At 54.4% G+C, this 15,820-nt stretch overlaps 1 protein-coding gene across 2 annotated transcripts in view; it reads left to right on the top strand.

Annotated features, from left to right (window-relative positions):
* Positions 1–15,820, top strand: part of TTC7A (tetratricopeptide repeat domain 7A) — a 116,335-nt gene that overhangs the window by 26,306 nt on the left and 74,209 nt on the right. For both annotated transcript variants that reach the window (XM_036121655.2, XM_078056608.1), the window contains exons 4-5: positions 3,422–3,552; positions 5,984–6,099. In XM_036121655.2, coding sequence (XP_035977548.1) covers positions 3,422–3,552; positions 5,984–6,099 — 247 coding nt within the window. The remainder of the gene's footprint in view (positions 1–3,421; positions 3,553–5,983; positions 6,100–15,820) is intronic.

Here is a 15,820-nt window from a genome sequence, read left to right as displayed (position 1 = left end):
GTGGAGCAGGAGAAAGCCCGCGGGCTCTCTCCTCTGCATAAGTGAATGGGTGCATTCAGCTCTATATCCATCCACTCACCAGTCACCAGGCCCTGCTCTCCCTGGGTGCCAAGAGCAATCAGGAATGGGCAGAGAGGATGGTTCCAGGGTAGGAAAAAGGCATATGCAAAGGAGATGCAGGGAAAACGTGCTGCTGGTTCTGAGGTCAGGAGGCTTACGACGGCTTCAGAGAGGAGGTGGTTTCGCTGCGAGTTTTCCAGGAGGATGGGACTGAGAATTTCCAGAGGAGCATGGCGGAGAGGCCCCTGCTGGGTGCAGGGGGAACAAATGAAACGGTGGACAGTGGAGGCTCCACTGACAGATGTTACTCAGTTCACCACCTTGCAGTGGCCAGCCCACTGGAGGCAGCCTGAGCCGGCCAGGCGGCTGGCATCATCCATCCCAGGTCTGGGCCCAGCCTAGGGGCAGGAAGGAGCCCAGCTGGCAGCCTGTCTCTCACATAAGCCACAGAGTGACCGTGTTGAAACAGATCCACTGTAGGGCTTCTGGAATGTCTGCGTCCTCCTGTCGTCTGCCCTTGCTCTCCCAGGCCAGGCCTCTGAACAGTTGGTTTGTCCCACCTTCCTGCGGGGTGGACAGGCCCAGTGGCTAGGGAGGAGGGGCGGGGCCAGCACTAGCAGTGAGCAGTGGTGCCTGCCTTCCGTCTTCTTTCTGCGTCTCCTCCAGGACTCCCACTAGTCCTCTGCCCCGTTCAGCGCTCGCGAGTGAGGAGCTTTTCCCTCCTGGTCATGAGTTATTTGGCAGGAGGCGTGGTGACATTCAGTGACCCTGGTCACCGAGTCTTTGTGTTGAGCAAGGGTCTTCATGTTCTGTGCCTGCCTTCGCCCGGGCCGAGTCACCCCAACCTTTGGACCCGTTCACGCCCCAGCCTGGCAGAGGACAAGGTCACTAAATCCATATGAGTTGGGATCTAGCCAAGCAAAACGGTAATTCCTTACCTTGTGTTTGCAGGGCACTTTGCACTCTGTCAGGCAGGATCAGGCTTGCCATGTCTTCTGCCAGCCGGCCGGTGCTTGCTGAGCGCCCACCCAATCGGTAGAAAGATGAACGTGAGATGGTTGTGCCTTTAAAAGCGTACGGTCTGACTGGGCAAGCGTGCGAAGAAATAAGTATAAGAAATGGTGGGGCAGGAGTATGTCAAGCATAGACTGGGGCCCCAGGAGGGAAAGGTTGGTCACACCAGGGTATATTAGGAGGGGCTCCACAGAGGAGGCAGTATTTGGAGGGGCAGGAGGTAAGTGGTGATTTGGGGTGGACCTAGGGGATTAGGTGGGGGCGAGGGGTGCATTCCAGGCAGCAGGAAAAACGTGAACAAGGTCAGCAGTTGGAAACAGGAGGTTGGCTGTGGATGCAGCCGCTGTGGTGTCTTAGCTCAGGCTGTTATGACCAAGTACAGACTAGGTGGCTTATACACAACACACGTTTATTTCTCACAGCTCTGGAGGCTGGAAGTCGGAGATCAGGGCACCAGCATGGTTGGGTTATGGTGAGGACCCACTTTCATGTTGCAGGCTGCTGACTTCCTCTGTGATCACGTGACGGAAGGGGTGAGGCAGCTCTCTGGGGTCTCTTTTATAAGGCTACGAATCCTGTTCATCACCTCCCACAGACCCCTGCCTCTAACACCATCACCTTGGACACTAGGTCTTCAACATAGGACCTGGGGGCTGGGGGCACAAACATTCAGCCTGTGGCACATGGCAAGCGCCAAGGATGGCCCGATGACAGGGATGGAATCCTAGAGGGGCTGGTATGGGGCACCAGGAGTTTGGACCTCACCCTGTAGCACTGGGGACCCCTGAAGGGTTGAAGCAGTGGAGTTCTGGAAGGATCACCCCGGGAGCAGTGTGCAGGACGCATTAGAACAAGACTGGAGGCAGGGAGGCCAGGGAGGCTGGCGTGGTCATCCACTCGAGAGGTAAAGCCTAAAATGAGGGAGGCAGAGAAGGGGAAGGGAAGTATTGAGGGCATGGTCATAGTGGGCACAGGGCAGCAGAGAGTTGGGGGTTCTACTCCTACGGCTTCTCCAGTAAGTTCATCCTGAGCACCTGTTGCATGTAAAGTACCGTGTGGCACACGAAGGTGAGAGAGACCTGGCTGCTGCCCGTGAGGAAGCACCAGTCAGGACAGCACTCTAGTCAGGTCTGTGTGTTAGTCACATGTGACGGAAACACAGTCGGGACTGACTTGACGCAAAACAGGGTGGGGTGTTCCGGGCGCGTATCCTGGGACGTGTCGGGGGTAGAGCCTCGGGCAGGGTGCTCAGACAGTGTCTGCCCTCTTCAGGCTGGTCTCATCTTGATTCTAGATTTTTCTTCTCCATGACCATGAATTTATTCAGTCTTTTTCTTGTCTTTAAAAAAAAAACAAAACTCGGGGCGTCTGGGTGGCTCAGTCGTTAAGCGTCTGCCTTCGGCTCAGGTCATGGTCCCAGGGTCCTGGGATCCAGCCCCGCATCGGGCTCCCTGCTCTGCGGGAAGCCTGCTTCTCCCTCTCCCACTCCCCCTGCTTGTGTTCCCTCTCTCACTGTGTCTCTCTCTGTCAAATAAATAAAATCTTTAAAAAAAAAAAAAACAAAACAAAACTGATGCAAATATAGTTGTTTTCCTTTATGGCATCCACCGCTAACAGGCATAACAGTGCTTTCCCTTCTTGGCTTCTGACCTTTTCTGGACTCTTTCTTTTTTGTTTTTGCTTTAGAGCAATGGTTTTACTTTATTTTATTGAAAAAAAAAATTCGTTGTGATAAAAAAAATGACGGAGTGGGTGCCTTGGGGGCAGAGGCGGCAGCTGTCCGCTTGCAGGCTGACCCGTGTGTGAGTAACAGGCGAGGACCAAGCTGGGTCCGCGGAAGGGTGCCTGGGAAGTGCGGCCTAGCTGCAGCCTCTGTCGTGTGCAGACAGCAGGGCCTGCAGTGGTGGTGCAGAAGGGCTCACAGTTTGCCCACGTGGGGCTTTCAGCGACGGGGGGAGAAGAGCTGGCTGTCAGCCCCCGCAGTACAGCGTAGAAACGGCGAGTGCCGGGCCAGCGGGTGTCTCCGGCCGGCGACTTGGAAGGAGGGTCAGGAATGGTTCCTGTAGGAGCTGGCCTGGAAGGGTGGGCAGGAGTTGGACGCGGCGGTGCCACGCTGTGGTTCCGTGCGGGGTTTGGGGGTGCCCGCTGTCAGCCCGCAGCTTGACCCCAGCCACCACCAATACCACCGCTTTAGCTTCCTCCTTCCCTGCCGCCGACCTCGCCCCCCACTGGCTGCTCCTGAGCCTGGGTTTCCCCGGGGTGAGCCCACCCCTGGGCCCGTGAGCAGGGCCTGGGGTCAGGGGGGGCCAGGGCAGGGCAGGTCTGAGGTGCTGTCCTCCTCCCTCAGGCCTCTCCCTGGAACGCCTGCCCAACTCCATCGCTTCCCGCCACCGCCTGACGGAGAGGGAGGAGGAAGTGATCACCTGCTTCGAGAGGGCCTCCTGGATCGCTCAGGTGTTCCTGCAGGAGTTGGAGAAGGTGAGCTGAGAATACGGCACTCCGCTTCTAGCTGCCTCCAGGGAGCGCCTGTCACAGCAGGCCCCCACTAAGCCCGTGGATCGCCCTTGTGCATGTTGGGAAACGGCACCCTCCACCCCTCCAGTGCCCCTCCGCCTCCGTGGTTGGAAAGCTCCTCGCAGTAGACCTATTCTGTCAGAACGAGACCCTTCGCCTCCAGCAGACAGATTTAATAAACTAGTCTGCACCAGGGAGCCCAGAGCCTCCTGGGTGAGCTCGACTCGGACGACCAAATGTGACAGCCTATCTGCGCCCGTTAAACTTACGTAATCCTCACCACAACTCTGTGAAGTAGGTATTGTATTTATCCCCGTCTAGTAGATGAGGTTTTTGGTTTTGTTTTGTTTTGTTTTAAGATTTTATTTTTATTTATTTGACAGAGAGAGAGCACAAGCAGGGGGAGCGGCAGGCAGAGGGGAGGCCTTGGAGCCCATTGTCCGAGACTTTCAGAGGCCAGCAGAGGCCAGCCAGCCGGGGTCTGGAAGTCCTTAGGCCTCCCCTTCTCCCCACTCCCCCTTGCAGGAGGCCCGTATGAACTGTTTGCAGGCCAGAGTTGTGGTGTTAGCAGTATACTGTGATGTTACCCCAGTTCTTCCCTTCTGGGGAGCTCTTGGTTTAATGGGAGGAGGATAGACAGCTCAATTTCACAAGGATACCACAAATGGTCACTGAGTTCCTGCTTTTGTGTCAGGCAGTACTCTGAGTACCTTACAGCCATTCTCGAATTTAACCCTCACACCCACTGGCTGGGAGAGGCCCTGGTGTTCCTATTTCCCAAGTGAGAAGCTCGCGTTTGGGGAGGAGTTCAGACAGCTGCTAAGTGGCATGGGCAGGATTGGAACCCTGGGAGTGTGGCTCTGATCACTCGTAGGGGAGAATTCGGGGCTGGTGCCTAGACATTCTGTTCAGTAGACAGTTAAAAGGTGCTAGAAGGCAGGTGCCACGGCAGAGGCGCCCGGGGTCGGTGTCATGAGCTGAGAGTCAGAGCCCAGAGCCTCACCTACTTTGGCAAGTGCCAAAATGTCAATCCAGCACCTGTCTTGTGACAGGCCTTTTTGGAGGAGTCATCCTCCAGAGCCGGGTTTCTCAGCCTCAGCACTATGGACATTGGGGCCAGATCAGTCTTTGCTGTGTGGGGCTGCCCTGTGTATTATAAAATGTTCAGCAGCATCCCTGGCCTCTACAGATGCCAACAGCTCCCCGCCTCCCAGCCAAAACGGGGTGACAACCAAACTATCTCCAGATATGCCAAATGTCCCTGGAGGGTAAAATCGTGCCCCTGTTGAGTGTCACTACCCTAGAGTCCCTCTGCCTGATTGGATTTTAGGAGGAAGGAAGAAGTGATTGGGGGACTCAGGGAAAACAGCACTCGAGCACATTCCCTGGCAGAAGTCCACTCGGAGACTTGGCGTGGTTGAATTGACCTCTGCTGAGGTCATGTGGATCCCTGCTAGACAGCAGTGTTTCAGGAGCCCTTCCCATTAGAATTGTATATGGTGTAGAGAAAACTTTCATGAAATAGTCTCCCATTCGGTCAGAAGCCTAGGCTTTCGACTTTTAAAGGGGGTTGCGATGATGGGCTGTGGTTTGTAGGGCCGGAATCAGGGCCCTGTGGCAGTGGGCTGACAAACGGGCCCTGGGAGCTGGTTATCTCGGGTCAGGGGAGGGCAGGCGGTGGAACCCTGTGCATTCTCAGGAATGCTGTGTGTCCCTCCTACGACCCAGCCCCAAGCTCCAAGGAACTAAGAAGCTCTCTTAAAGATAAGGTGGATGGCTCATTGATTTGTTTCTTGGATCAGGGAAGGGAGGTGGCATAGGAAAGGCAGGCCTATCTTGGTGGGGCTGGATGATCCTCTTAGAGCTGAGGCTTGAGGACAGGTCAGTTAATAACACAATTGCTGCTCAGGTTTTCCTGGAACCTGGGGTCTTAGCTGTTGGGCTATTCTGACATCCCGTGGTTATATGACAGGAACAGCGCCTGGTATATGGTAGTCACTCAAGGGTTTGTTGATTGAGTGAACCAAGAAGTCGTAGAAATAGCCTGAGCCTGTAACTGGCCAGACCTAAGTTTGAGGTTTAGGTGCATGCTGGCTTTGTGACTTCAGGCACATTCTGAGCCTCAGTTTCCACGTCTATGAAATGCAGACAAAACCAGCTTTGCAGGGCTGTTGTGGGCATCCAGCATTTGGAGGAGGAGAGCGTGTTTCAGACGTATGTTAAACAAAAGCAAATTAGATTTGGGTTTGGTCTGAGAAGCGCGCGGCGTGCCTCTGAGGCGGCTCGGGACGGGCGCTGGTGATGGGGCCGCCGGATCTGCCGGGGCTGACTCTCACCCCAGCCCCTCTGACTCAGAACTCTGAGACAGTGGCTCTCTCCGTGTTCCCCTTCCCAGATCACAAATAACACCACGGCACGGCACCTGAAAGGCTCTCACCCGGTCGACTATGAGCTCACCTACTTCCTGGAAGCCGCCCTCCAGAGCGCTTACGTGACAAACCTGAAGAAGGGGTAGGTCGCTGGCAGCTGAGTGGGAGCTGGACATTTCTCTCTGGGCCGGGGGTGCTCCTGACGCTCGTCACGTTAAGTCTGGCCTCTCTGATCTGGGTGTGTGCTGGTGTGTGCTCTCTCAAGAGGATGGTGGGGGGCTGACGTGTTCCCAGCTTGTCAGGCTGAGGTAGGTGGAGGCACACACCTGGGGAGGGGGGCAGTCTGGCCCCAGCTGGACCCCTGGCCTGGAGGAGGCCTGTACGCCCCTTCTCTGTCTCCATTCTACCCTCACTGTCAGACAAGGGGATACTGCTCGAGTCCCTGTCTTCTGAATGGTAAGAACAGGGTAGAAGGGTCCCCACCAGGAGGCAGGCTGTCACCCTGCTCTCGGGGGAGAATACCTCCCAGAGCTCCTGATCCATCCCAGCTGCTTGGAAAGTCAGAAGCATTATCATCATTTATTTGTATTATTTTTCATGACAGTCCCCAGCTGGGTAAGCTGCTGGCCCAAGCTTGAACTTCACACCTTTTGTTTTTGTTGTTTAAGTGTTTCTTGCGACAGGCCAGGGAGGCAGGGGTGTCCCCGTTGGGGACGTGTGGACCAGGAGGCCCGGAGAGCCCTGGGCTCAGCCCACCGTGTGGCTGGGGGGGTTGGGGACTGGAGCTCATCACGGGGACCCTGGGAAGCATGCCGCCTCTGCTCTACCTCCACCACTTGTGCTCTTCTTTCCTTTTGTGGTTGCTGAGCTTCAGTTTCAGAGACGCAGTGGCCCGGCGGGCCGGTTCCTGTTTTTGCTGCCCGGGCAACTGCCACCTGGCTACTTCTCCCTAGCTGCAGCCCCGGCCCCTGCCCCCGCCCCGGGGCACCCTTTGGTCTGCAGGTGCGGCTCTCAGGGCTGAGGGGGTATGTGAAGAGATGCCCCCTCGGCAGAACCTTTGCAGCACGGGGCTGCCGCCGCCTGTTTTTACAAATAAAGTTTTATTGGAACATAGCCACACGAACTGTGGACCTACTGTCTCTCACCCAGAGTGGAATAGATAGCAGATCCTAAAATATTTACTCCCTGGCCCTTTACAGAAAAGTGTGCTGCGTGTTTAAGAGGCCCTCCCTCCCAAGGCCACCTGTAGGCACAAAGGGTAGAGGTGCTCTTCTGTATGGCACACCCTAGGAGTAGACCTTTGGGATTCCGGTGTCCCCTTCGTTCTTGCGTTTAACAAATATTCATTGCCTGAATACGGGCTGAACCTGCGGGAGGCCCTTGCTAAGCGCTTCGCCTCGTGTGTATTTGGTCCTCCAGATAGCCCTCTGTGGTATGGGCTGTTGCATCCCCATTCTACGGGGGGACGTGGGGGCACAGAGAACATAAGTGACCTGCCCTGGGCAGAGCAGGACTCCACATGCAGGACCCAGCTGACGCTCCTACCCGTTAGGCTGCCCTGCCCACAGCAGAAACTGCGGGGGTAATGAGCCCCTGCTGCTGCCGCCAGGTGCGCCCACCTCCTGTGTGATTGCTCCAAGTGCACGCCGGCTTGGTAGGTGTGGCCTCAGCTTCCGGTTGGAAGAGTTTGGGGGGGCGCCCTGGTCATCTGGAGGTCGCCAAGGCAGGGCCCAGGAGTGGGAGGCCACCCAGCAACCCTGGGCAAGTTCCTCTTCTCTCCCCCACCCCTGGCTCCGCTTCCTTCCTCGAACAGGGGGCTTCTGTTTGTCCTGCATTGGGGGGGGTGCGGTGAGGGTCCAAGGAGAGGCAGGAATGAAAAGCACCTTGAGTACTGAGCTCAGAGCACAGGGGGTGCTGTGAACCCCTGCTCCACTGTGGTCCCCTCAGGGCTGCCCGCTCCCCTTCCCCACACCACACGTGTTCCAGGTGTGACGAGGTTAAGGTGACCATCAAGGACAGCCAGGAGGGAAGGAGGGAGAGAGCCGGCAGTTATCAAACACCTGCTGTGTGCATGTGCTCAGCGGACGGTGTCCCGTGAAGGAAGTCAGGTGACCCCAGGTCACTCGAGAGGGGACAGAGCCTCAACAAGGTTGAGTAACTTGCCCCACCTCACCCACTGGGATTCCAGCTTCGGATCCAAGTAGCCTCGAAACCCATGTAGTTTCCAGTTTTGGGGTGGGGGGTGTGGGGGAAGGACAGGGCCCTGGTGATGGTTGGGCTGATCCTGGCTACGCTGACTCAGGGCTCTCTCTGCTCCTCTGGGACCCTGAGTCACCATTCTCAGCGGGTGGCTCCTCTTCCCGAAGCTGGTCCCACCCCTCCCTGAGTGGGCCTCTTCCTCCCTGTCTGTGTTCTGCACACTCTGGCTGTGTGTGTGTGAGTGTGTGGTGCCACCAGCAGTGGACAGAGCATTAGCCAACCCTCACCCCTCCAGGAGAGCCCAAGTAATTCCAGTTACCGTTCTGTTCCTGTCGCTCTGCTCCCCACCCTGCGTCCTCTTTTCCTTCCGAAGCCCAGATTTTAGTCCTGAAAGACAGGATGATGACTCTTCTCCTCCCCCTCCCCCAGCCCCCCTGTGCCTCCCAAATAAAGAGCAATGGAAACTGAATCATTTCTTTCCAAGCAAACAGCCCAAACATTTGAAAGCTTGAGTGTTGAGCAGCAGTCCCCGGGACACGTGGCAACAACTCAGCCCCTTCGTCCATTTCCTGTGCCCGCATCCAGCCCAGAGGTGGCCCGGGAATGTGACAGATATTTTTAGGGCAGGGATTGTGGCCCCATGTGCTTGGCTGGACTTTAAAGAATTTCTATCCCCCTTTTCTCTTAACAGTAGCTAATACTTGTTGAATACTTACTGCATGCCAGGCAGAATCCTATGAAGAATTAATAATGTCCCCACTCACTGAGGAAAGGAGAGGAGAAGTAACTTGCCCAGAGCCAGCAAGCCGGTGCTGAGCAGGGTCTGTCCCCGCACAGTCCCGGGCCTTGCCTACCACCCACCCACAGTGGTATGAGCTTTCGTAATTACTCATTATGGTCTTCAGGTCAGAGTTCTATCTTCCTAGGTGAATCACCAGTTCCAATGGTTTTTTATATACATATTTGTTGTTGTTAGGAAGTTAAAAAAAAAGTCGCCTCAATCCAGGGTTTCTCAGGTACTGACCTGTTAACATGGTGAGCCAGATACCAGTATGTCGTAGGCTTTCGCGACATCCCCAGCCTCTGCCCGCCAGGTGCCGGTAGCTCTTCCTGCCCCGAGTGTGACAACCAAAAATGTGTCTAGACGTTGACAAATGTCTTGGGTGGTGGAGGGCAAAATCACCCCCGGTTGAGAACCACTGCCTTAGCCTAAGGTGTGAGGAGCAGAGGTTCGGAGGTACTTTGGGACCCCGATGTCTGACATGGGGTCTTCTCCTCCAGGGCAGCTCTGAAAAGTCTTTAGAAGGGCTCCAGGGCCATTTCCTGTTGGTAAATCCCCCCCACCTCACCTGGGGCTCTTGGGGTGTTTGGGAAGGTGATAAAACCCTTCCCCACGTAAAGAGACGTCATGGCCCAGTAAGGGGGAGGGGCTAAGGGAAAAACCCCAGAGAACAGCCCAAGCATTCATTTCACAGGCAGCCTCTGAGAGCCCTCTGTGCACCAGACACCCCACCTGACTCATGGGGTTGAAGCTGGGAACAGGATGAGCTCCCCTCCTTCGGGAGCTTCCATTCCAGCACGGAGCAGACAGTCAAGGAGCCGAATGTAGCCCTCAGACATTGCTAGGTTCTAGGGAGGGAAGGGGGGCAGGGAGGTGGGGGTGCTGCTGGGATATGGTGGGCTCTCGGGGACCAGGGAGCTTCTCGGCCTTAGAAGACTTCCCTCGGGGCCTGAGGAGCAGGGGGAGATGGTGGGACCTGCTTCTGGGCAGAATCTGAGAGCTGGCGCTCATCCCCATGTGGGCCCTGGGTGGACTGGGGGTGCCCCGCTCCCAAGGACAGATGGCCACAAGCAGTACCCGCTCCCAGAGTCCAACCTTGTCCCTCCGTGTGAGGATTTGACATAATTTAAAGGGTGTGGTGTTCTCCAGTGTGCAAAATGGGGGTGCGGGGGTTGCTTGACCTCCAACAGCTCTTCTTTTATTCTGGGCTTTGGTTAAGGCTGGGCCTAAGTATTTTAGACTTAGTAGGTTTGAGGGCCATTCATTTTTCCGCTAGGGGCCTTGACCTAAAAGGAAAGTTATGAATTGAGAGAGGCCCCGTCCAGAGGGCAGGGGTCTGAGGCCCTCGGTTCGATTCCCCTCGCTGCCACAAGAGGGCAGCAGTGGACTCCGATCGGAGCTTTGTCCCAGGTAGTTCCGCAGGCACCAGCTGCCAGGAGAGGGCACCTTTGGAACGTGTTCTGGTGGCTTCGGACAATGGCAGCGGGGCCCAGAGTCCTAGCTGTGGGAGAGGTTTGGTTCTCCTTTGCATGAAGCAGCTCCAGGGGTGAGGTGCAAGGGAAGCCAGGGGCGACGCAATAGCAGGAAAGTTGACTGTCCCTGTCCAGGGCCCTGACCTCACTAGGACCTGAGTCTCTGGGCAGCTCCCAAGAAACAAGAACGTGAGCTGCAGGCTTCTTCCCCCAGAGTGGGCAAGGGGCCATTCTCTTTGGTTTTTTTTTTTCCCCTTCCTTCTACCTAGACCTGCAGAGCCTCTTCTTGGCTCTGGGCTGAGAGTGAGCTTGAGCCATGTGTACTGAACCAGGTGGGCTGTATGTTTCGTGCGTGTTAAAAAAACAAAATTGTTTTTTTTTAATTACTAAAGCAATATGTGCTCACTGTACCAAAACCAAACAATAGAGAAGGGAGTGTGTGTGCTTTCTAAAGGAGTTTCCTGGGCTTGGCAGGTTGTTCAGCCTTATAAAAGCACTCTCCCTTGCTGAGGGCTGTGGGTGTGTGTGAGTGTGTGTGTGGGGGGGTGCGCAGCTGCCAGCTAGATGCTGACTTGAGAGGCAGCTAAAGCTGCCTGGGCAGCAGCCGGCTGTGGGGAAGCCGCCTTAGAAGGCCCGGCCTCCTGTGTGGTATGACCCCGTGAGGGGTGTCTTCAGTCAGCAGCAATTTTGTCTTATCCTTGACAGCCACCCACTATCTGCAGGGCTGGGGAGGGCAGGAGACAGAGTGCTCTAAGGGGGATTCAGGGGCCAGAATCCACCAACACGGAAGCCCCAGAGAGCCTCCTACTGACCTGTGTCACTCTTTGGGGCACAGGAAAGCCTCTGAGGCCCATTGGAGAGAATATACTCTCCCAGGCTTTCTTAATGCACAGCCTGTTTTTATTGTTAGCACCCACTCACTACCCGTCCGTCCCGCACCTCGCTAGACAGGAAGGATCTCTTTGCCCAGATGTCCTCAGTGCCCTGCAAGGGAAGCGTCACTACCTTTTTCTGGGACTTGGGGTGAAGAGGAGAGCTCTAGTTTTTGAAACTGATGCTATGGGTCTATGGCAGGAGTGAACAGCTTGGTAAGTTTGAACTTCACCTGACCTTGCCTCCTGATTCAACCCTCCAGCTGGTGGGATCTGCCAACTGGCTGTGTTCTTCTCGGTCCTTGACCAGAAACCTCTCCTGCGCAATCACTGTCAACCCTGAAATGGGAACTTCTGGCCAGGGTCCCATGCCACAGTTGTCTGTTTAGATTCCATTCAACCATAAATTCCACGCAGTTTCTTATTCTCTTTCAGATCAAACCAAAAAACTAAACAAAACAATATTTGTTGCGGACCTACTATATGCAAAACACTTTGCTAAGCTCTGAATAAATTCAGGAGTGTGGCTGATTTAACAGACTGTGTGCTCCTTACCTGCAGGTCCACGAAGGAGATATTCACTCCCTCAATTCTATTTCTCCGTTCATTCCACGAGTGTTTGTTGAATGTCTCTTGTCAACAGGGTTGATGACCAACCAGACACTGGGTGACAGTAGGTACTTTAGAAAGACTAGTCACTTAGCTGAATGTCAGGAGTCCTGGAGTTCACACAGCCAGGAAAGGAAAGTATAACCCTGCTGGGTCAAAAGACAAGCATTGTCTTTCTCAGGAATCTTTTTAGTTTAAAGGGAGAAAAGTCTGAAGCCTTGGTGCCTGTGGTAAGCCCGCCCCTCCCCTCAGGAAGCGATGGCCTGGAAAGGCGGGTGTCTACCAGGCTTTCATTTTCCCGTTGGAAAATGGGAGCTTATTTATTCCACAATGATTTCTTGAGTGCCTTCTATGAGTCAAGCATTGTGCTGGTAGCTGGGAGAACAAAGCCTGCCTTACCAGCCTCATCGGAAGCTGTGAGGATGGAGTGAGACAGAGCACCTCGGAAAATCTGCCCGCTGCCTGCTGCTGACAAGGGGGCTGCCAGGGGCTCGCCACCTCCTCACACCTCCCACCTGGAGGCCTCCCTCGATGACCCATCCCTGCCTCACACCTCTGTCTTTCTGTTCCCGGCCAGCCAGGCTTGACTTGAGTTGGGATCAATGGCTTCCTGGCTTCTCCACACGCAGCCTGATTCTGGGCCAGGGTTGGTCTGAGGCCCTGTTTGGATATTTGTTGAAAATGGCAGCTCTGCTCTGAAAGGTCAGCACGAGAGACCGAGAACAAAGAGATCTTTCAAGTTGCCCTCTCACGGGGCTGGACAGAGCCCCAGCTCTACCTGGCACGGGGAGCTTTCTCTCAGGCTGGTGGGAGAAACCTCATCTGATTTCCCATTTCCCGGAGGCATAAGCTGAGGCAGAGGGCTGTTCCCGACATCTCAGGACAGGTCAGGGCCAGCTGGGATCCCAAATCTCTCCCCGTACAGCCCTGGCCACCAGAGCCTCTGTGCTGGTTTTTCTCTTTATGGGCATTCCGTAAATATTGGGATTTACCCAAAAGATGCCTGAGGATGATGACTTGCCTTGTGAAAGGATTCCTGGGAGCTGATTTAGATGCCAGAATCCCTTACAGATTTGAAAATAGTAAAATTACACAACTTTTTGGACATGGGATCTTGTGAAAATGTAATTCTGAATCCTTCATTGTGTGCGTACCGGGGGGCGGGGGGCAGGATCCCTGAGAGTCTGCATTTCTCTGCACCCCCCCCCCCCAGGCGATGCCAGTGCTCGGTCTGGGGGCCCTCTCCTAGTGTGGATGATGTGGAGACTAAGGCAGAGAGAGGACAGTCCTTGAGCTGGAGTGGGAAAAAGAGACCGTAGTCCCTCTTGGCTCTGGGCTCCTGGTAGCAGCCTGAGCTGGGCTGCCAGGGAGGAAGGTGGCAGGGAGCCCACAGAGTGGAAGGTCACCCACAGGTCCCAAGAGCCACGGACTGACTCTGGGCCCCAAGGCTCTGGGGCAGTCCCAGGGTCCAGCCTCTGGGCCCAGCCTTGCCCCAGCCTGTGGCCATTGGCCCAGCTGCCAGGGCATTGCTCTCCTGCAGACTTCCCAGAGCCAGCCATTTCTTCTCTTTTCTGGAAGCCCATGCCTCCTGTCTTGTTGCTCTCTCCTGGTGGCGGCTGGTGCTGGGCTCTCCCCTCAGCTGGCCTGATCTCTGGCCAGCTAACACTGGGTTCTTTTCTAAGGCAGAGGCCTCAGTGGGACTGAAGGGCCTCTGCTGCGGGCTCCTCCTACTTGGGCTCCTGGGGACTCCTAGTCTGTCCCTGGGTGTGGTGTGTCTCCCAGGGAAATCCTGTGTGTATGTCCCCTGTGGGGGCAGGGCTCGTGGGAGGAGACAGGTGGACACAAAGCTGGGAGATCCCCTCAGGTACTTCTGTCCTCTGCCCCCTACCCATTCACTCCTGGACTTCCAAGCAAAATAACATGGCAGATTAAAACATAATTTAATAAGATCTTTAGGACCCAAAGTAAAAGGGGAAAGGAAAATAACTATTTGGTGTGCCTCGCCCACATGCCCAGGTGTGTTTGGGCTTCACACACGTTCATCTTCCTGACAGCACTAGGAGCACATGAGGAATCCTCCTCCTGTGGACAGGGAGGCGAGGACTCAGAGTGGCTGCTACACTTTCCCAAGATTACAGATTTAGGATCTGGCTGCAAAACTAGGGTTTCCATGTCAGGTTGTCCCTTCTGGAACCTGGCTTCTTAGCATGGGAGAACCGGAAGACACTGAGGCTCATCCAAACCGGTGGTTTTCAAAACTGAAGGTCCATAGGAACCCCCTGAAAACTTGGTAAAACCCAGATTGCTGGACATTGCAAACTGCACAACTAAAGGGAGAGAAGAGGCCACATCAAGGAAGGACTTACAGAAGCTATCCCAAGATGAATGGGGCAAAACCCTGGACACCGTGGAAGCCACCATGGTCCTGGAGAAGAACCTGAACCAGGCCCTTTTTGATTTGCATACCCTGGGTTCTGCCCGTGAAGACCCACATCTGACTTCCTGGATGGCGACTTCCTAGCTTTGACCTGAAGATGACCTCAGTTATGGAACTATTCAGTGGGCACAGACAGCAGAAATCTCAAGGAGAATTCCTATCTTTCTGGAAAGAGATAAAGGAAAAGTGGATCCTAGAAACGTGTGGGGGGGGGGCCTGTAAAGTCGAGAGATAGAGGTGAGAATTCTCTATTCTGTGATCCAGCACAAGTTCTAGGCTCACCCCTGCATGCACGTGTTACATGCACAATACAAACCCAGTTCACTGCAAAGGTTGTAGGAGCAGAATAATAATACAAAACATGATCCACTTGCTAAAATAAGCCCTGAGTGGCACGCACAGAATTTAGTGAAAGCAACATAGTAAAGGCTTTGAAAACCGAACTGATGTTAGAAATCCCACCCACAGAAAGGGAGACAAAATGCATGGTCTAAACGTACCCAGGTTGTAGGCTGATTACCTCAAAATTTAAGATGGTTGGGGTGAGGAGGTAAAAATCAACATTACGTGGAGGACAACGGAACACATGATGTGACATTAGAGATATTATAATAAAAAGTTACTCAACATTAAAAAAAAAAAAAACCAGATTGCTGGGCTCAGCCAAGAGTTTCTGATTCAGCGGGTCTGGAGTGGGGGGCGGGGGGGGCGGTCTCAGACTTTGTATTGTTAATAGGTTCCCAGGATGCTGATGCTGCTGGTCCAGGGACCACACTTTGAGAACCTGTGTTCTAATCTATTGTTTCTCAAAATGTACCTCTGGTGATACACAAGGTGGTTTTGAGTGATACACAGACTTAACTTTTTGTAAGTACTTCTATATTTAGTATCTACTGGCAAAAGAAAACAAAAAGGAAAAAAGAACTAGCACACCAAATCCATGATTCCAGGTGTTTTTGATTAAGATACATCTCCTAAAATAAAGAAGAAGATGTAAAGAAAAGTGTTACATAAATAAAAACATTGATGGCGTGCAGCTAGGAGCAAAACTTGTAACCGTGGGGTGCAGATGACAGAAGTCTGGGAGACGCTGTCCACACTGAAGGCCTGGCTTGGTAGAGGAGGAGACCGTGCACAGCCCACGGAGGCGAGCCCGTCCTCAGGCTACGTGGCATCAGTGGCCGCGCCCAAACTTGAATTGTTTATCAGGACACCTGTGGTTCCCTGGCCTCTTAGCCCCTCCTGGTTCTTCTGAAGCTCTGGACAGACTGGGAAAGGTCATTGTGCCTCTGACTCTATCCCTGTGGTCTTTGTCTCCACTCTCAGCCCTGCAAACGAGGGTCTGTGTGTATAATGTTGGTGGTTTGCACATCTTTGCTTTCATCTCTGAAACCAGAGGTTCCCAGAAGGCAGGGACTTGGTCTGCCTATTTGTCCTTTTATGGCTCCAGGCCCCAGAGCCCCCAGGAATCTGTTCTGTGCATGAAAGATGCA

The sequence above is a fragment of the Halichoerus grypus genome, chromosome 10 (assembly GCF_964656455.1).
Source record: "Halichoerus grypus chromosome 10, mHalGry1.hap1.1, whole genome shotgun sequence".
Taxonomy (NCBI): domain Eukaryota; kingdom Metazoa; phylum Chordata; class Mammalia; order Carnivora; family Phocidae; genus Halichoerus; species Halichoerus grypus.
This window is presented reverse-complemented; position numbering and strand designations above follow the sequence as displayed.